This window comes from Zophobas morio, unplaced genomic scaffold, assembly GCF_036711695.1.
Source record: "Zophobas morio isolate AGI-343-1 ecotype UQ-CSIRO unplaced genomic scaffold, CSIRO_AGI_Zmor_V1 ptg000005l, whole genome shotgun sequence".
Classification (NCBI taxonomy): Eukaryota; Metazoa; Arthropoda; class Insecta; order Coleoptera; family Tenebrionidae; genus Zophobas; species Zophobas morio.
The window spans coordinates 16,753,394-16,774,016 of record NW_026972110.1 but is presented as its reverse complement, the minus strand read 5'-3'; the positions used below and the strand labels follow the sequence as shown (position 1 = coordinate 16,774,016).

At 33.1% G+C, this 20,623-nt stretch overlaps 3 protein-coding genes across 7 annotated transcripts; all 3 read right to left on the bottom strand.

The window, feature by feature from the left end:
- Nucleotides 1-434: 434 nt before the first annotated feature.
- On the bottom strand, nt 435-10,987 carry LOC135122888 (neprilysin-2-like). Of its 5 annotated transcripts, none has more exons than XM_064047370.1 (11): nt 10,970-10,987; nt 4,196-4,311; nt 3,967-4,085; nt 3,310-3,612; nt 3,030-3,238; nt 2,809-2,985; nt 2,380-2,756; nt 2,091-2,331; nt 1,869-2,037; nt 1,567-1,817; nt 435-1,518 (listed from the first exon to the last, which is right to left on the bottom strand). In XM_064047370.1, exons 2-11 carry the CDS (start codon nt 4,204-4,206, stop codon nt 1,180-1,182), a joined length of 2,196 nt encoding a protein of 731 aa, XP_063903440.1. In that variant the 5' UTR covers nt 4,207-4,311; nt 10,970-10,987; the 3' UTR covers nt 435-1,179. The 5 variants fall into 5 exon arrangements, with proteins under 5 accessions (XP_063903440.1, XP_063903438.1, XP_063903436.1 ...); XM_064047368.1 differs by lacking the exon at nt 10,970-10,987 and adding an exon at nt 6,281-6,433; XM_064047366.1 differs by lacking the exon at nt 10,970-10,987 and adding an exon at nt 6,286-6,433 and having other exon boundaries at nt 4,196-4,809.
- Nucleotides 10,988-12,157: 1,170 nt separating this feature from the next.
- Nucleotides 12,158-14,935, bottom strand: LOC135120280 (neprilysin-2-like). The gene is made up of 9 exons (XM_064044584.1): nt 14,853-14,935; nt 14,680-14,798; nt 14,456-14,627; nt 14,091-14,409; nt 13,651-14,039; nt 13,447-13,602; nt 13,159-13,399; nt 12,940-13,111; nt 12,158-12,893 (listed from the first exon to the last, which is right to left on the bottom strand). The coding sequence occupies exons 1-9, from the start codon at nt 14,879-14,881 to the stop codon at nt 12,304-12,306; spliced, it is 2,187 nt and encodes a 728-aa protein (XP_063900654.1). The 5' UTR covers nt 14,882-14,935; the 3' UTR covers nt 12,158-12,303.
- A 466-nt stretch (nt 14,936-15,401) lies between these two features.
- Nucleotides 15,402-18,277, bottom strand: LOC135122886 (neprilysin-2-like). Its single transcript, XM_064047365.1, has 9 exons — nt 18,119-18,277; nt 17,925-18,046; nt 17,689-17,875; nt 17,323-17,641; nt 16,884-17,272; nt 16,679-16,834; nt 16,392-16,632; nt 16,167-16,338; nt 15,402-16,079 (listed from the first exon to the last, which is right to left on the bottom strand). Exons 1-9 carry the CDS (start codon nt 18,142-18,144, stop codon nt 15,490-15,492), a joined length of 2,202 nt encoding a protein of 733 aa, XP_063903435.1. The 5' UTR covers nt 18,145-18,277; the 3' UTR covers nt 15,402-15,489.
- Nucleotides 18,278-20,623: the final 2,346 nt, after the last annotated feature.

Sequence of the window (20,623 nt, the reverse complement as noted above, 5' to 3'; positions counted from 1 at the left end):
AGATGAAAGTCCAACAACACAATGGAAGAACATTCAAATTTAATTTTAATGTTAGACACAATTCATACCTATTTCCATATTTTAAAAATTCATCTTAACACTTAAGACTTAAATTAATGTTGTTTTACTAATTTTTAGTCCAGGGTTTTTTAACAAAGATCCTTGACCTCAGAAGTTCATTAACACTTAAATTGCAAATCATCCAGACAGTTCTTTAAAATGTTGCTATTGAATAAAAATGCTTCATCATTTAATCAAAATTTTATTTAGAGGACAATCTTTTTTGCGTCCAAACTTTTAATCTAAACCTTATATGAAATAACATACAACGCAAGTCATTTAAATGAATTTTACCGTTTTTAACACAAGCAGTACTAATAGAAAAATCGTGTTAAATGTTTGTTGTTTATGTTACGCAATACCGACGTTTGTAACTATAAATTAACTAAGTTGTCACTTTTTCTTAGACGCTACAACTTTTTGGCTGAAGGAATTCATCAAATAGGATATGATAGTGCAGATTTAAAAATTAATTTTATTCATTGATTATTGGATAGACTAAACAATAAATCTTCCTGTTAAAAATGTTTACTTCAAAAACGAGTTGTTTTTGTGGGAAAAACACTGTTAACTTATTATATCGTTTATTCCACCATAAGGTTTCAAATAACAAAATACAGGGTGGCAGTTTACGTAAAAATCTACTTATAAAACTAGTACATAGATCTCTAAAAAAATGTGTTTTTAAGTTGTAAACACAAACGTTATTAGTAAGATTTTATTAAAAAATTACTTATTTGACATCTCTTAAAACAATTCATACTTCACAACCTTCAAAGGATAAATAAACTAATATTTTAACCTTTTACTTTCATAAAAATAAATAATAAAAGAAAGAACATCAGTGAAAATATCAAGTTTCTACCCGTAGCCTTCAAGGTAGAGCAATAATTTGCGCTAGATCCGTGAGTGACGTCATAGTGGCAACCGATCACTTCAGGATGGAAAACTTGGACTAACTTTTTTAAATTTGATAACGATTTACTTCCAATATGCAACCTGATTGCTTTTCTGTTCTACTTTTTTATAAATGGTTAAAATTTCAGTTCAAGCCCCTTTAATTTCAAGATTAAAATTTAAAAAATAAAAATAAAAATTTCAAATGTAACAAATAATTTATTACCACACTGAGCATTTGTGCTCAGGATTCATTTTACTGCCCACAGGGCAGTTAAAATCTTTGGCAAAAAATTCCGAGTTACTAAATGGTCCCAACACCCTAAACTCAGCAGGAGAGTGCGCGTCTACAGTAACCTGTAAAGCTATAGCTTCTGGTCTGTGTTTGGAACACCAGATTTGAGCGGCTGATACCCAGAATAGTTGTCTCGGGTCGTACTTTAAACCAGGTAGTTTGGGTTCCGGGGCGTTACTACGTTGCCATTTCTTATACGCTAAATATGCTTGCTTAACACCACCATTATCCGCTATATTTTCACCTTGCGTCCTAACACCATTCAACTGCAACATTGGCGTTATTTCACTAATACAGTTTTTATAAAAGTGTACCTTTAATTTTACTTCCGGAATTGAATAATTATTGTATTGTTTTATTATACACTGCGCTTTCTCCAAAAACTTGATTTTCGTTTCTTCCTTCCACCAATTCACTAAGTCGCCGTTTTTATCAAACTGGCGTCCTGTATCGTCAAAACCGTGAGTTATTTCGTGACCAATGACTGAACCCACGGCCCCAAAATTCATATATCTTGGTCTGTCTTTGTGAAAGAAAACACCCTGGAGGATACCAGCAGGAAACGCTAAAGACAAATTATAAATTTTAATTCGTATACACTATAAAGACGAAATACTGATGCTGTTTTCCAACGGATGGTAAAAGGCATTAACTTGGGCCGGAAAGCCATGTTCTTTCCAGTCCGTTTTATTCACAGCTTCCCGAAGCCTACTCAAAGTGTAGTCCATCGTAAATTTGCTGATATTCAAAGCTGAATAAAGAAACTGATTTTCATCGACTTCTAACTAAAGTCAAAATAAAAACCTGTAAAACACATCGTGATAGTATAAAACCTCACCTTATCGTATAGTTGTCCGATTTTTTGATCGTCTAGTAACTCGTCTGGATACGCTATGTGATCTACAATCGTGTTCGCTTTATCCAAGGCACTCTTACGCGTCTCGCTATCCATCCAATCTATGGACCGAAGAATATCTTTAAATTGTTCTTTTATATACTTCACCATTTCAAGAGCGTTCTGTTTGGCCTCCACGTGAAAATATTTACGAACATACATGGCGCCTATTACTATTGGTGCTCTAAAATTTGTTTTTTAACTAAGGTTACGTGCTTTTTGGGGAACTTACAAACTTGTGGTTTCATCAATACATTCCTTCCATCTGGGGGGGCTTTCTTGGATTCCGTTGATTGCGTGCTTAAAAATTAACTCCCTGTCTTTAACCTCTTGATTCAAATAGGAAATTAGGTCTTTAACTACTCTCCACATTACGTAATTGGCTTGAACCCGTTTTGGTGTTGAGTTTATCAATTTTTCGAACGATTGTAGATAGTATGGAACTCCTACTAGTACTGGTTGGCTTCGATTTACTTGTACGTTTTTGGGCATTATAGTATTGATAAGATCTAGCCACGGGATTTGAGAATATTTGGCCTCCAGCTGCTGTATCGTTAAAAGATTATATAAATTACTGATGTTCCTTCGATCTTCTTGAGAAAGGGAAAACTAAAATTGTCACCAGTCTGGTTTAAGTATTTCATGAATGTGATATTTTTACGTTTGCTAAATTTATTTCAAACTGTAGTGATTCGAGAAGTTCTTCGCTTGCCTTAGGTCTGTCACAACCGAACATCTCAGCTATATCTACCATATACTCGTAGTAAGCCTTAACTATTTTATCGCTGATACCCTTAACTAAATATTCTCTACTCAGTCCTAACCCGGGTTGGTCGATCTATAAACAACCTTTGGAAAAAATTCGCTCCGTTTAAAAAATACCTGAATAAGTCTCTTTGTGGAATGCTTAAAATCAAGTCCAACTGATATATCTATCAAACTGTTAACAGATAAACCGGTTTTACGTAGTGCTCCTATACTGTCGATCCAGTTGTAGGTGAAGTCATCAAAATACTCTTCCAACACAGGCCAACCTCCCAAATCCTTAAGCAACTTCCGTGCAATATCCAACCCATATCGCTCGGTCAACGCTAAAGTTCAAAGGTAATAAAACTATGAGACGTTTCATCACTGAAAATGTAACACTTCAGTACCTACTTACTTTTGTTTTTACACGCCCTGTAGTACTTCTTCACGGTGACGAAAGGTTTAGGTTCCTTAGCGCTAGGTGCTTCCTCCAACGAAATTTTGATTTGTTCTTGAAGAATATCATTAATTACCGTAAACGTGTTAGCAAAAGTCTTATCGTTAGATATCAGAGAATGTTTGATATAGTTTCCACAAGCAAATCTGTAAAAATCTTGACACGGATCCACGCTTTCGTCCATGTTACGAAAAACCTCCCCTGCCGTCTCAACGCATTCTCTGGTGAGGCAGATATCATCCGATCCAAGAAATGTCGAATCTGCAAATTTTTCCAAGGTAATAAACATGAACAATGCATTTAGAAAAAACAAAACAAAATTCATTTAATGCCGGAATGCATCAAAAAAACTGTTAGAACCAGCGATAAATTGATAGTTCTGTCAAAGTGATTGATGATTTTGATACGATGAAGTTGACAGTACTGAAAGGAAAATTGTGGAGTATTGTTCAAGATCGAGTCACATGGGTATGTTTTTCAATGAGTGATGTAACGGAGCACTTCATTAGAATTTAATGGTGTCTGCCAACAATGGGGTACAAGGTAAACCGACAACAAGGAATTATATAAAAACACATTTGAGTAAATAAATAATTTATGTAATCGAGTACTTACGGATTCTCTGGCAAAAAAGTAGCGATATTAGGAGAAATCCCGCCAAACATAGCGATACTAAAGCTACAACTATCAATTTTCGTTCTAATTTGGTCTTGCGCTTCCACCAAGAGTCCTGTCTGAAATGAAGACATTACAATTTTTAATTACCGAAGGAGACTGGCATCTCGTTTCGCTTAAAACGGTGCCACTTTCATCATTCAAGAATTTTTAAAACTGGAACACTTACCTCAGTGGCATGTTGATAAAGCAGTAGCGTACGCAGCACAGATTTGGAAGAGACTACACACGCAAAAAGTCACTTTTTATCATAGTTCATCCGACGGTTCTACGCTTGCACTCTACCTACTCGTTAAATGATAAATAGCATCGGAAACAGAAATATGGGAAAGACACACTCGTCTGAATTGAAATCGACAATTTTTTATGATAACGATTTGACCTGTTTGGAATCTATTTATAGTTGTTGCAAAACCGCCAGCAAGTTTTTTAGTGCAATTTGTAGCAAAAAAAAATAATTAATGGTTACAATGTATTTGTACTTTTGATAATAATTATGCTAATAAGGTGCCGTTACGCCAGGACGAGCGTCAATTAATCTTCCGTTGCTAAATTCAGCAACTTAACGCATCGCAAGATCGTGGATCGTGCGTTTTTAACTAACCTGACAAGAAAATGTAAATCGAACAATGGAAAAATAATGAAAAGTGGGTTTGTGCAGTGGACGATCGAGATCACAATAAAACGCTGATATGATTCAAATTCGAACATTATACCAAGGTGACCGAAAATTTTGCGGTGACAATAGCGACTCACCGGAAGAGAACGTCCAAGACCAAATGACTGATCCCATAAATAATTAAAACAAAGGTTACGGCTTGTTTAAAAAGCATTGTCAATATTTTGCGTACGCCGTACAATACAATTGTCTAAATTAATAGTCTTTTTATCATTAATCGCATACGCAAATACGATAACGGTAACATTAGGAGCTGCACCCACTGCATCCACACAATATTGAAAACTGAACTACATCCAGCCCTGTTTGCGTGGAAACGTCACAATCAGTGAATCAAAGTTTAATGAAAACTAATAAAGTTGATGTAACAGGTATTACGTACTTTTTAATTAATATTTCTTAGTTTAGTATTTTGACGCACGAACTATTACGTCAAAAAGAAAGCTTTGTTTTCAAATTTATTACTCACGTTAAAAAATCTACAATGCAGCAAACGGTTTTATTCGGTGGAACTTACATTAGTTTATGTGGTTGTTACTCAAATGTTTGTATACACCAAGTAATATAATCAAATAACAATAAATTATTTTAAGATGATAAGTACTAATAAAAGTCTTGCTTCATTCTCTGCCTACTTTAACTAGTTGTAAAGTGTGGGTGTAATAATTTAATTCCCAGGAGAAATCTAAACATGTTTTTACATACATAGATATACATATCTCATGCCAAGTTTCAACACCAAAATAAGGTCATATTTCCTGTCAAGAATTGTAATTTGCATGAAATGACAATAAAAATACGAAACCAAAGCATTTGAATTGTTCAACACTAAACAATTTTTATATTCGTGTTATAAATAAAAATCATTAATAAAATTATTATTCCATTTAAATAATAGGAGTACTATAAAACTGCAATCATTGAATAAAAAAAAAAGAAACATCTGTCATAAGATAACTAATTATTCTAATTCTTGATATTGTCACCAAAATCAATTATTATTTAATATTTAAAAAACGTAAAAAACGCACTACTTTTTGTTGATATTTATATTTATTATTGTTAAAAGACTGAAAGTACATAGGTCCAAAATTATAAAACTAAAATATCAACAGTTCTAGCTATGGAAACTTCAAAGATTTTGACCGGTTTTTGGGCATATTAAAAAAGTCAAAATTTTCAGGAAAAATTACAAAGAGTTTAACCTCTTTTTAAAGTGCTATACCCATGAGGGACGAAATTACCAGCGTGACGAATAGAAATAAATTTTCTAAAAACAAATTTTTGGATGTGGAAGAAAAGTCTGTTTTAAAAACGACTTTAGCAATTTAATTTATGAATCTATTTTAATAGATGCTTTCAAACTATCTAAAATGTAGGCATTTCTGATAAAGTGTGAAATTATTTTACTGCTGGTAAAGAAATTTTGCACTAATTAGTGTTAATTCAAACTTTAAAACAGAGCAATTTTAAAAACTGCAAGTGACAGAGGTTTTAATTATGAAAAGAATAGAAGATACTATTAAAAGAATTAGGGAAAATAATAGACTAAAATAATGTGCTAACGTAAAATACCATACAAATCCTGATGCAGTGAGGATCACTAATCACATTTTAATAGCCATTAATTGACGTAGGTGCACCAAAAATAAACATTAAAATCGCAAAAGTGTGTATTTCTGTGTTGTACCGTATTAGATTACACTGTATCTTTTTAACCTTGATCGCATACCTACAGTTTATTTCGTAACACATCGACGAATGAAAAACGTATTTAAAACAATAAAACAGATGTTATAAACATTTTAAAATTTGTTAAAATTAAAAAAATGTATATTTAAAATATGTGGACGTAATACCTGGAATTAAAAATATTTTTAAGAATTTAGGAATACATCGATTTCAGCATGTGTTTCTTTGAATGACGTAAGGAGTAATAAAATTTGGCACACAGTTGAACTGGAAATGTATGCATAGATTTTCACCAAAACAATATTCTCGTTGAAAAAAATGTAGAACGCATTATTTTTTTAATAATAAAGAAACTGAGAATGAAAAAAGTGACTCCAAAATTTTTTAAAGTAAATATTTTTTGAAGTTTATTTTATGCTTTTGTTCATTGTTGAGGACTTTTTTATACTTCACATACTTCTCTTAGTATATTTTGCGAAACAAACGTCACCAGTTTTTCAGTGGGGATAAACATATCAGTTTTGATATACCGGGTGTCTGAAGATAGCCGATACGCTCTTAAAAATTAACTGGTGAGTCTAGGAAAAGTACTAAAAAAATTCCTTCTCACATTTAAGTGGAGTTATAATAATTTTAAAACTGGTTCTTTTGCTAGCAGCGAGTTATATAAAGTGCCACAATGGCCTTATGAACGAGTTATTTATACTATTTTTTCTACCGCGCACATTAATTGAAATTTGCGTTTTTTAAATCTGGGGAATTTTGTCGTGGTTGGTGATGAGTTGGTCTGACACTAACCACGAAATATTTGAAGTTCGAATTTTCATAACAACAACTGTAATTCGAATCAATTCGAGTTTTTGTAAGTTAAAATTGGTTAAAGTGTCTTGTAAAGAAGTTAGTGAAGTCCTTACGCCTCCCGAAATACGGGAAATTTTAATTTGACATTTGTCACTGACATTCACCTGACATTTCTCGTCGTCGCTACCAATCTTACCGATCTAAATTACACCAAATCTGTTTCAGAACCCCTTCCCGCTATTAACGAACCGCTTTGACGTCATTTGGGTGGTTTAATAGCTCTATTAGAAAATCAAAAAACGTGCGCGGTAGAAAAAATTCGATTTGACAACAATGTTTGCCTGATAAAAAGCGACGGTACAAATCAGCAAAAATCGAGTAAGCAGTTAAAAATATTTGACATACAAAAATTGTCAAAATTTTCAAAACCCTACGTTTGAAATATTTACAGTTAATTTTAGATCCCCTGGTGTTTTATTTCCGGATAAATTTAAAGGAATCTGGTGTTTATTTGCTGGATCAACTTGAAAAAATCTTCTGAGCTTTTAGTGTTTTATTTTTTATGAAATTGAAAAAGTCTTGAGTGCCGCAGTGTTTTTTTTTTCTAATTCTGGGGACTCTTGGGTACCCATGGTGTATTATTTTGGGAGCCCATGGAGATTTTTTTTGTAAATTATTTAAAACAATTTTGGGGGGCTTTGGTGTTCTGTTTTTGGAAAATTCTGACCTGACTTGTTTTTTAGTTCATTTTGAGACCCCGCTCTTTTTTGAAAAATTTAAAACAATCTTGAGGTTCTAGGTATTCCTGTTTGGAAAGAATTTGAAAGTGCTTTGGAGCCTAATAATAATTTAATTGCATTTCTAAAAGGATATATCATTTGCCAAAATTGGTCTTATTTTAAGAAAATAAAGGGTGGGTGGGCGGGGCCAATACTTGGTAAGATAAAACTGATTTTGCCAAATGATATACCCTCTGCCCTTCATTTTCTTAAAAGGTATATCATTTGGCAACATCACTCTTATCTTAGTAAGTACCAGTCCCGTCCACTCGCCATTCATTTTCGTAGAGAGTAGGTCATTTGCCAATATCAGTCTTATCTTAGCAGGTACTAGCCCCGCCCACCCACCCTCTCCTTTCTTAGAAGATGTCTCATTTGCAAAAATCAGTTTTATCTTAGCAGGTACTAGCCCCGCCCAACCGCCCTCTTTTTTCTTAGAGGGTATATCATTGCCAAAATCAGTTTTATCTTAGCAAGTACTGAAAACTAACTTTTACAAAAAATGATCAAAATTTGGAAACATTACGAGCTTACTTACATGCACAAGGCAGGAATTTTGAACATCTTCTCTAGTATTTAGTTTTTGCTTATGCTTTAATTGATTTTTCTTTCGTTGGTTTTGTTTTTATTTATAATTTATAAATGTTTATAATTTTTTTTGTTTATAATTTATAAATGTTTATAATTTTTTTTGGTTGATTTATTAATGAAAAATAACAGCTTGTTTTAGTTTTATTGTTGGTATTAGTTGTTATGGTTATTGTTCTAAAAAAAAAGCGGATTTCAGCCACCATCGTTACTAAGAAACCAGAAAGAAAGCCTGAGATGTTCACGCATTATGTGCGGTGTTGCCAATTTTACTTTTATGTAATAATTAGGTTTTTTCGTAATCTACATCATAAGAAATGTTTGTATTATTTTTTTGGGATTCCCGAAACCCCCGTACATAACATATTGAAGAGTTAATCCGCCATTTTCCAGACACCCGGTATATTCTAGTGAAACTTTTATATTACTTATTATAAAATATTGTTATACAATTTTAATTTTTTTTTCGAAAATCCCGATGCCTAAGGTAAAAAATCAAGGCAGATTCATACACCGCAAGGGTGGGAGTAAATTATTATCTCTAAAATTTTACAAAATTAGTCCAGCAATTTCGGAGATTATCTGTTTAATAAATATCGGGACGGATGACATGTTCTTATATACAGAATGAATTATGAAACATCGAGGAAATTTACGCTCGGGATTTAAAAACCTATATAAATCAAATTTAAATCTCGCCCTTTAAAAAATATTGTATGGGAAAACGTAAACATTTCAGAAAAATTTTTCTTTCTACTGCTTTTTTGTACAAGTGGCCACATTTTTCTAGAGGTGAGTTTTCTGGCCCAATTCATGGTAAGACAATCAGAAAGTTTTAGGCCTGAATTTTCGTGCTCAGACAGCAAAATCGAGTAGATATTTGGGGTTTAAATTTTTCTCAAAACGCATGTCCCATGCATTATTTGAAAGAAGATGTGCGCCAGAATTTTTGTGACCAGTGTATAAAGACAAAAAAATCTGGTAAGGTGCCGTTGGATAGTCTCCTATACATTAGGAGATCCAAAACATCAGTATAAAGGAGGATAATAATATGATATTTAGTGAGAAGATTTGATGCAGCTAAACCTAAAGTTGCAAATAAAATGAAACTGGGAATACGTCTACAAAAGACTCTACATGAGGGAGAGATATTTTTGCCAAAAATTCATTTAATTATGATAAATTTCAATAATTACCAAATCATCGAAGCTTCATGAACCGAAGGCGAATTTTCGATTTTAGACCTAAAAATGATTAATAAATACGTCAGCCAACAGGTTTTCACCCAAAGTCTACCATAACATGCAGCTAGTATATTACTGCATATCCTAAAAAGGAGAGTTGGAGCAAAACAAATAAATATATAAATAAATAGTCATAGTGGTTAAATTTACTCCAATAAAGGAATGTTTTAATATCTTCCTGGAGTTCCAGACAATCACTTACAAACGAAATACACCGGAAAATCTTTAAATCGTCTGCATACATCAGAACTTCAGGATTAATATTTCTGATAACACCGTTAATAAAAATAACGAAGGGAGAGGGTTGAGAATGGATCCTTGGGGAACGCCTGAAGTTACAAAGATCTTTACGGACTTGGACAATTTTGGGTTCATCAGTATTGTCAAAGTTAATAGACGAAATAATAATGTCAGATTTAGTCTGTTATTGCTTGAGTGGTATTTTTCGGTTTGACAACGACTGAAAGTGCACTTTTGAGAATTGCATCATAAATCAAACTAACTTCATTGAAAACATTATTTAAAGTATGACGGTTAACTTTCGAATTCTGCTGCATTAATCTTCTGATTTCTTCACGAAGTAAAGTATTTTCACGTTTTAAATTGGAGATTTTTTATTCAAACTCTCTCCCATTAGGGTATTTTCATACGTTAAATCTGTAATTTGTTGACTAATAATTAAGGCACAATTGTCGCAGCAAAAACCAGCAGGGGCTATGAGTAAAAAGTTATAGCAACGATATCGTGCAAGATCATGATAAAAAGTACTTTCCAAAATCGACCCTAAGCACACCTGCCAAAAGAACAAGTACAGTATAACTCTACCCCAGCATCCCAGTTCAACTAACTTACCAGTGAAGATGCAGGCGACACTGACAAGTCAACTTGTTTCCTCAAAGCAAATTTGTTTCTTGAGATTACGACAAGTTTTACAGTTTCGTTATCAATGACTGCATGCGCACTTTTCTCAAGATTTGATCTCCCACAAAGTAACAGTTAATGACTTTTTTTGCTTGAGAAAATTTTAGAAACTTTAAAATAGGTCAAATGTGTAAGTCATTCGATGGTAGAATGACGCGTAAAAAAATTGTTTCCATTTTACATAATATTGTGTATATACTGAATAGAAGTATGTGCAGGGTAAGATTAAACTTACTCACAAAAATATTTTTAAATATGTTTATCACTGTCACATAATTAAAATATTTTTTTTATGAAACTTCAACAAATTTTAAAGTGTTTATAGCATCTGTTTTATTTGTTTAAATACGTTTTTCATTCGTCGATGTGACACGAAATAATCTGTATGCGAACAAGGTTAAATAGTTACAATGTAATCTAATACGGTACAACACAGAAACACGCACTTTTTGCGATATTAATGTTTATTTTTGATGCACCTACGTCAATTAATGGCTATTAAAATGTGATTAGTTTCACTCACTGCATCAGGATATGTGTGGTATTTTATGTTAGCAACATACCATGCCATGTTAAGCAATAATTAATCCATTATTTTCTGCAATTTTTTTAATAGGTCTTTTTAAGCGCATTCTTTATAACCGGTTGACTGCACTAAAGGTAGAAAGTCCCTGGCTGTTTTTTTTCCATTTTCACAATTAAAACCTCTTTAATTTGCAGTTTTTAAAATTGTCTTGTTTCAAAGTTTGAATTATTTCTAAGTGCTCGTTTCCTACGTTGAATGCACATAATTTAATTAACTTTAATTAGTACAAAATTTCCATATCAACCACCCCATCCCGTCCATCTAAATTTAGATTGTTCCAACAGTAAAATAATTTCACGCTTAATAAGAACTGCCTACATTTTAGATAGTTTAGAGGCATCCATTAAAATACACCTCCTCATAAATTAAATTACTTAATTCGTTGTTGTTGAACAGAAACACGAGAAACTTACGTTTTAGGAAAGGCTGAATATTATTCATACAGGGAAATGTTTACAAAGTTTTCCCGAATATAGAAGTATTATTATTTATTTTGTTCATTCGGCAGCTGATGAAACATGTAACGAGTATGTGGTATTCTCAAAGGCGTTTATTGCGTTTTTATCACCCTGGTAATTTTCTCCCTCATCGGCGATAAGTTTAAATAAATTTTTAACACCTTTAAATTCTGGGTTCAGCTGCAAAAACGCGCCAAAGCTCCGATTTGTTTCGGTTTGCTATTAATCACGTTCTCGTCTTTATCATACCGTCTTTCAGGATCATCAAAATCGTAAGTTATTTTATGGCCGATTTCTTGTCGTATTGCTTCATAATTCAAACATGGAAAGTCTTCGAGAACTGCAAAATTAGCAGTGAAGTTTTTAAAAGGGAATCTAAAAGAAAGACTCTGCAAATTTAGAACCTTCGGCGTTTAATTTAATTAATTTGGCGAGGTAATTAGTTTCACGTCTACGTTTTTTTAATCCACCTCAGATTTTACTAAATAAATCTTATAGTATTTTATAACATACTTAATAATAAAGTGTTTCACCACACTTTGCATTTATTTTTCGGGTTCATCGGTGAACCCAAAGGACAATTAAAATCCCTTCCGAAATAATCCGAATTCATAAAAGGCACCACAACTCGAAAATACTTAGGAGAATGATAACCAAAAGTCACAAATTTCTTAAGAAATTCTTTCTTGGATTTAGTGCACCAAATATTAGCTGCCGAAATCCAAAACAGCTGACGCGGTGTATACGGAAGTCCCGGAAGAGAAGGTTCTATTTTATTGCGCCCAACCCATTTGAGATATCCTTTATAAGCAATTTTTATACCACCGTTATCTGCAATATTTTCACTTAAGGTTCTAACGCCGTCTAAATTCATCTCTATTTCAGGAATTGTGTAATTCTCGTACTGGTCCACAAGACATTGGGTTTTGGTGTTGAAGGTTCGTGTAGTTTCGGGTTCCCACCAATCAATCACATTGCCGTCCTTATCATATTGTTTACCATCATTATCAAACCCGTGAGTGATTTCATGACCAATTATTTGTCCTATTGCGCCGTAATTTAAGTACTGAGGCCTGTCTGGGTCGAAAAAGTAATCTTGTAGGACCGCGGCTGGTAGTTCTAAAATAATAAAATCAAATATAAATTTGAAATGTTCAACTCATACCAATGGTATTTTCGGCTGGTACATAGAAAGCACCCACGTCATAAGTACGAGCTTGTTCTACCCAGTAAGGTTTTTTCACAAGTTTACGCAATTTTTGAATTTTCTTTTTATGGGAGAACTTGGATAAATTCAAGTGAATTTTTATATAATGCTCGTTTGGATTCAACTGCAGCTGAAACCATTGTTTATTAGAGCATATGTTGCTATTTTATGGGTTACATCTCGGTAATATTCTTCCACATTTTTGTCTTCTAAAAATTCGTCAGGGTATCCCACATAAGACTTCATATTTTTAGCTTTAAGGATAGCACGTTTTTTGGTTTTCGGGTCCATCCATTTCACTTGCCTCAAAGTGTTCAAAAATGACTCCTTTATGTCTGTTGTTAACTCAGTCACTTTTTGTTTTATACTTTTATCAAACAAATATTTGATATGTATATGTGAAACAGCAAAATGTAATCTGAACACGTTTTGTCGATTTCAGTGAGATTTTTAGATGATACTTACCTCGCAGCTTCCCACATACAACTCTTCCATCTTGGCATCACATCGTTTTTTCCGAAAACAATTTTGATATATTTTAGTGACTGTTTTGTGAACTCTTCTGGTAAGTAAGCAAGGAGATCCCTCAAAATTCTTAGAAATATAAAATTTGCCAATGTTCTAAATACACACAACACTATTACAATTAAAATTTGAAAAAGATCATACCGCTTTTTGACTTTAGGCAAAAATGTATCCAGTTTTTTGAAAAATTCAGGTTGCATTACATTGATAGTGTCACCTAAATCCAGGAAATCTACGGGAAACAAATAACTGTTGAGTAACTTCAACCACGGAATGCTCGAATAATTCCTCTGTAACTCGCGAATTGTACTAGGGTTATAGTCCTGAAATATATTATTATGTTCCTCATTCGAAACTAGCAAATCTGCCAACTCAATTTCAAAATCAATCAGATCTTTGATATCTGTAACTGCAGTTGCTCTATCAGCACCAAAAAGAACAGCTACTTCAACCAAAAAATTATACGTAGCTTTAACTAGTGTATCGTTGTAGTCTCTATTCAGTACTACGTAACCCATAGAAGGTTGACTAATCTAGAAATAAAACACTATAACTGTTTGAAAAGACCGCAAACTAATACTTGCTGTCAAAATATGCTTTGACGAATTTTTGGAATCGGTATCCACCGCCACTCTAAACAAGAAAGTACGTCTAAATCCAGTCGTTTTAAGACGATATACAAGATTTTCCCAGTCGAATTTTCTTTCGTTCCAGTTGTCTTCCAAAACAGGCCAACCACCCAAATTCTTAAATTCGTTTTTCACAAAGTCTAGAACTTCTTTCCGAAATTTCGTCGTATTCATGCAGGAATTGTAAATTATTTTAATTAGGTTTAAAGAATGTGGGTCATTATCGTGATAAGGCTCCTCGAAAAGATTCATCAATTGAAGAATTATCTTGTCACTAAAAAAAAATATTTAATTAGTTTTATGAGTCAAAAATTGCTTACCGTGTGTTCGAAACCGAAGAAACTGTTGCTTTATCACCAGGAATTATGGTATTTTTAATAAAACTACCGCAAGCAAATTTATAAAAATCATCACATGGATCAATAGTTTTGTCAATGTTTTCTAATATGTGTGCTGCCGATCGAATACATTTTTCCGTCATACAGACATGTCCTACGAAATATTTAATGCGACATCTTTTTTATAGTATTTGCGAATAACTCACCAGTTATAGCAAGCAAATTTGAACCCAAATAAATTATTAAAATAACAAAAAAACCGACAGTAGTGAGCAAACACTTCTCAGGTTTAGTCAGCTTTTTGTAATCGGAGCACGAATATTTTCTGAAAATGTACCTATTAAGTAGAAGTTATTATTTTCACCATCTAAGTACGTACTCACTTTTCAGCGGAAATCTGTCATCCATTTCAAATCAAAAGATAGAAAATGTTTTTACGTAACTGAAATAGCATTAGTCGCCTGAAATGTGGGCAACAAATAGAGCAGTTTATTAGTGGAAGTGTAAAGGACATAACTTTTTAAATTAAACGCAATCAGAATCGTTTAACTTGTTATCTTCAGTTGATTTTATCGGCAACTTAAAAGAAAGGGTATTTTTTTTTGTGAACTCAGTAATTAAGTTTTCGGTCGATTCCATATTAGTATAACCTTGATCACCATCTTTTATAGTCACAATAATGGAAAAGTTGGAGTTTTGGGACAAGTGAATGTTCTCCAGTGATTTATCATTTGAGTTTATGATATAATACTGGATATTTATCCTCATCAGAACGATTTTGATTACTTAATTAATTTACTTTATGGTGGAAGGTTGTTCAGTATTTAACTGGACTTACTTTCATGTCTCCCTGTAGTTGTAATGGTGCTCTTTAGTGTGCTGTAGGTGACCAGATGATCAAGCAGGTAAACTTTTAATGAACGTCAAATCACAATTTTAGTATTTTAATGAAACATATCTCTTACAAAAGTTTGTTATATTCCTAACGTAGTTATACATCTACCAAATAATGAAATTCACCACACACGACACTTATATTTAGGATTCATCGGCGACCCCAGAGGGCAGTTAAAATCCCTTCCAAAATAATCCGAATTCATAAAAGGAACCAGAATTCGAAAATAATTGGGAGAATGAACACTCCTACTAACAAACTGCTTTAAATATTCTTTCTTCACTTTGACACACCAATTAGTGGCCGTAGAAATCCAGAAAAGCTGACGCGGTGTATACCGAAGTCCCGGAAGAGACAGCTCGGGTTTATTCCTTTCCAGCCATTTCAGATACCCTCTATATGCAATTTTAATTCCGCCGTTATCGGCGATATTTTCAGCCAAGGTTTTAACGCCGTCTAAATTAATTTCTAACTCAGGAATTGTGTAATTGCTGTATTGGTCCACAAGACATTGGCTTTTCCGCCCAAAGGTTCGGTTAGTTTCCGGCTCCCACCAATCAATCACATTGCCGTCTTTGTCAAACTGCCTGCCATTATTATCAAACCCGTGAGTGATTTCATGGCCAATTATTTCCCCTAGTGCTCCGTAATTCAAGTATTGAGGTCGATCAGGATCGAAGAAGTTATCTTGAAGCACAGCAGCAGGCAATTCTAAAAAAAAAATATGCTTAAAATTTAGTAGATTTTCTTCGTAGTAAGAAATTGAGCAATATTTAAAGCATGATCTATAATGTATACCAATGGTGTTGTCGGTTTGTATATAAAAAGCATTGACATAAAAAGTATATGCTTGGTCTTCCCAATTTTCCTTTTTCACGGGTTTACGCAACTCCTGAACGTGCTTCATATGAGAAAATTGTGACAAATTAAAATGGACCTTCAAAGAATACTCGTTACCATCCAGCTCCAACTGAAATCATTTATTAAAACCGATGATTTAAAATTGCGATAGTCCGATTTTACCCCTTGATAATAATCTTCCACGTTGTTGTCATCTAAAAGTTCCTCGGGGTAACCTATAAAAGAGCTCATTTTCTCTGCTTTAATAATAGCGTGTTTTTTTGTCTTTCGATCCATCCAACCCACTCTTTTCAAAGTATCCAAAAATGAGTTCTTAATATCCACTACTAATTCAGTTACTTTATGTTTAATACGTTTATCAAACATATGCTTGATATGTATAGATGACATAGCAATGTGCAGCCTAAATTTTTTTCTAAATATTAACGAACCTTTTTGATAAAACTCACCTGGATGCTTGCCATACGCAAGTTTTCCATCTCGGAGTTGCCTCGTTTTTGCCATAAACAATTCTCAGATATTCCAGTTCTTTTCTTTTAAATTGTTCTGGCAAATGGTTAACCAAACTGTCAAGAATAGTTGAAAACATATAATTTGCTAGGGTCCTGAAAAAGAAACCATTAGTTTACTTAAAAGTAGAGAACAAAATTATACCTCTTTTTAATTTTAGGTAGAAACGTTTCTAAGCTATCCATATATTTTGGAATCGCTACATTAATAATATCATCCGAAGTCAACATATCTATCGGAGACAAATAATTGTTGATCAACTTTAACCAAGGAAGACTCGGGTAATTTTTCTGTAATTCTCGAATTGTAATAGGATTATAGTTCAAAGATTTATTTTTTTGTTCTTCATATGGAATTATCAGCTTTGCCAATTCAATTCGAAAATCAATAACATCTTTCATATCAGAAATTGCAGTTGCTCTATCAGCACCAAAAAGAACCGCAAATTCCACCATGTGGTTATACATAGCTTTAACTGTAGTGTCGTTAAAACCTTTCCTTAGTGCTTCATAATACATACAAGGTTGGGTAATCTGTAAATAGCAACTAATACCACTCAATACACAAGAAAATAAATACTCACTGTAAATATGTGTTTGGACGAATTTTTGTAATCAGTACCCACATACATGCTAAAGAAGAAAGTCCGTCTCCATCCACCTTTCTGAAGACGATATAAAAGGCTTTTCCAATCGAATATTTTGTCGTTCCAGTAAGGTTCTACAACAGGCCAACCACCAAGATCCTTAAAACCATTTTTCACAAAAGTCAATCCTTCTTTTTCAATTTGTTTTGTGTTCATGCACGATTTATAAACTTTCTTAAGAAGTTTTAGATGAGATGTTTCATGATCGCGATCAGGCTCTTCCAAAAGGTTCATCAGTTGTAGAATTAATTTATCACTGAATAAATTCGCTTTAATTAAATTTAAACCCAGACTTTTTCTCACCTAGTGTCGCTAGCGGGAGAAACCACCACTTTATCGTCAGGAATTATGGCATTTTTAACAAAGTTACCACAAGCAAATTTATAAAAATCGTCACACGGATCAACGGTTTCGTCCATTTTCTCTAAAATGTGTGCTGCTGAACGAATACATTTTTCCGTTAAACACACGTCTTGTTGAAGACTCTCTCCTACGAAATTTTATTAGCAATTTATTTTTAATGTTAAAGAATAACTCACTGGTTGGAGGAAACGTCATCAGTAAATTTGACGCCAAGTAGATGATTACAACAACAGAAAACCCGGTAAGAACAAGCAAACATTTTTCAATTCTAGTCCGTCGTTCCCACCACGAAAATTTTCTAAAAATACGCGGTTTTAAGTAAATTACGCCGAAATTACGCCATTATCCTTATCTCTTAATATATACTCACTTTTCCCTGGGCAATTTATCATCCATTTGGAATCGGCGAATCTAAAATTTGCTTAAAGTCACTTATATTTTATTGGTCTGGAATGTGCATAAGCAGCGTAGTTGGCTTTATAAACTCGTAAAAGGTTCGGCCCCCACTAATTTAACAAGAAGTAGTGAAACACGTCTGTTAGATAATTTCGTATTCTGTACAAAGAACTGCAGCTAGAAATAATTTTTTAAATTAGACGAAATCGTGTCGCCAAAACCGTTTAAGTTGTTGTTTTCAGTTCAATTCTGAAGTCACTAATTTAAAGAGCTTGGGGTATTCTAACAAACAATGATATGTTGTTTCCTGGCAGTAATTTTCCAAACAAAAGCAAACTTTTTTATTCATTTTTGTGAAAACAGTCTTAAAACAATTTGGATTTAAGTGTTCTTTTTCTAGGAGTGACAGTAGCTACCGATTCCAAAAATTTTTCACAGCGTACCTTCGCAGTAAGTATTATTTTTGGGTCTTTTCAAATACATAGTTATACTTAGTCCACCTTCTATGGATTACATAGTATCGAAAAAGACTACAATGATACATTGGTCTTTAGCTATCTATAGTTTTCTGGTTGAAGTATCAATTCTCGATATGAAAAATTCATTAATTTTGAAACTTACAGATTTGTTAATTTCGAATAAGGAACGTAAATATTTCAGGAATATAATATATATTATTATCATATTAAAATCATATTAAAAATAAAAAACGACAATGGTAAAAAGTAAGTATTTTTCACCTAACAGTAGAAATAGGGGCATTTGTAGATAATATTGCTACACTACTACTTTATTAACCACTGATGGATCTTTAAAGTTAATACAAAATACTTTGGTTGTTACTAAGTGTGATATAATTTTTGGAAGTTCTCAATAATTCTTAATGTAAGTTTTGTGTTTTCTGCTTTGAAATCTTGGAGATGTTTTAAAATTATCATAAGCATGGTAAATTTTTGATCAAAATATATTTGCTCATCCCTCCCGAAAGAATTGATGACGTCAGCTCAAAATTTTGCCGAATAAGTCCTATCTAAAATGTCCAAAACATGATTAGTCTATACCTGTGATTTATCATTCCATTCATATTTTTTGGATTTGCTTATACAAGGTGACTCAAAAAAATTAATGAATATGTAAATTTATTGTATTGATTTAATCAGGCACTAAAAAAACCGAATGCTTTCAAATGTTGAAGATGTTTTAAAGTTATCATAAGCATGGTAAATTTTTGGTTAAAATGTATTTGCTCATCTCCCCTAAAAAATTGATAACGTCACCTCAAAATACTGCTGAGTAAATCCTATCTTAAATGTGCAAAATATGATGAGTCTACGCTTGTGGTTTATCACTAAATTAACATCTTTTAGATTTGCTTAAACAGGGGGCTCCAAAAATTAATGAATGAGTAATTTTTTTATTGATTAAATCAGGAACGGCTCATCCCATTTTGCCAAAATATTTTGGCAAAATTGTTTTACAATTTCCTTTTTACACTAAATAAAATAAATAACTGAAATGGAGAAATAAGGTGGGCGGGGCTAAATTTAGTTTTCTCTAGTTTTATGAGCAAGCAGTAACCCCGCCCACCCACCCATTCTTCGTTCCAGTGACTACTCTTAATATTGTTCCGTCCTAGCTTAGCAAGCTTTAGCCCCGCCCACCCGCCCTCTATTTTCTTAGAGGGTATGTCGTTTCTCACAATCAGTCTTATTTTAGCAAGTAGTAGCCTCTTCCACCCACCTTTTATTTTCTTAACAGGTATGTCGTTTACCAAAATCAATCTTATGTAAGCAGATACTACTACACACACACTGTTCTCATTACAACGATTTTATCTCTCTTCAATTGAGATCCACCTTTCATTCGGACTAGACAAAATGAATTACTGAAATGGAGGCAGGGTGGGTGGACGGGATGAATTATATCTTTTTTTGTAAAGTGAGAATGGCAACCAGTAGAACGTAAGCTGTTAAAAAAAGTGTTAATCGTAATTTATTTGTTATACCACTTATTTGCTATAATATTTATTTCTTATTTTTGAAAAAAAAAAAGTGGGAGGACGGCTTTACTAAGTTTTACTTTTTCATACAGAATCTTTTATAAGCAAGAAATAGCCCCGCCCACCCACCCCCTCTTCATTCCAGTGATTACTCTTTATATTGTTCAGTCATTTAGTTACCAAAATCAATCTTATTTTAACAAATACGAGCTATGTCCACCCGCCCTCTATTTGCTTAGGGGGTACGTAATTTAATAATTTTTCTTTCATTTTTTTCTTCAGAACTAAGAAATAAATGTTATTGCAAAGGTGTTGATGAGGTTATCATAAAATTGTGTAAAGTTAAAACTCAACCCGAAATAGCTGGATGTGTTTCATTGCACATTCAGTGCGAGGGAAGTTCTGTCGAAGTAACTTTCGACCAAATTTTTAACATTACAAAAGAAATTTGCAATTCTTTTTTTGCCTTCGTCAGTTGAT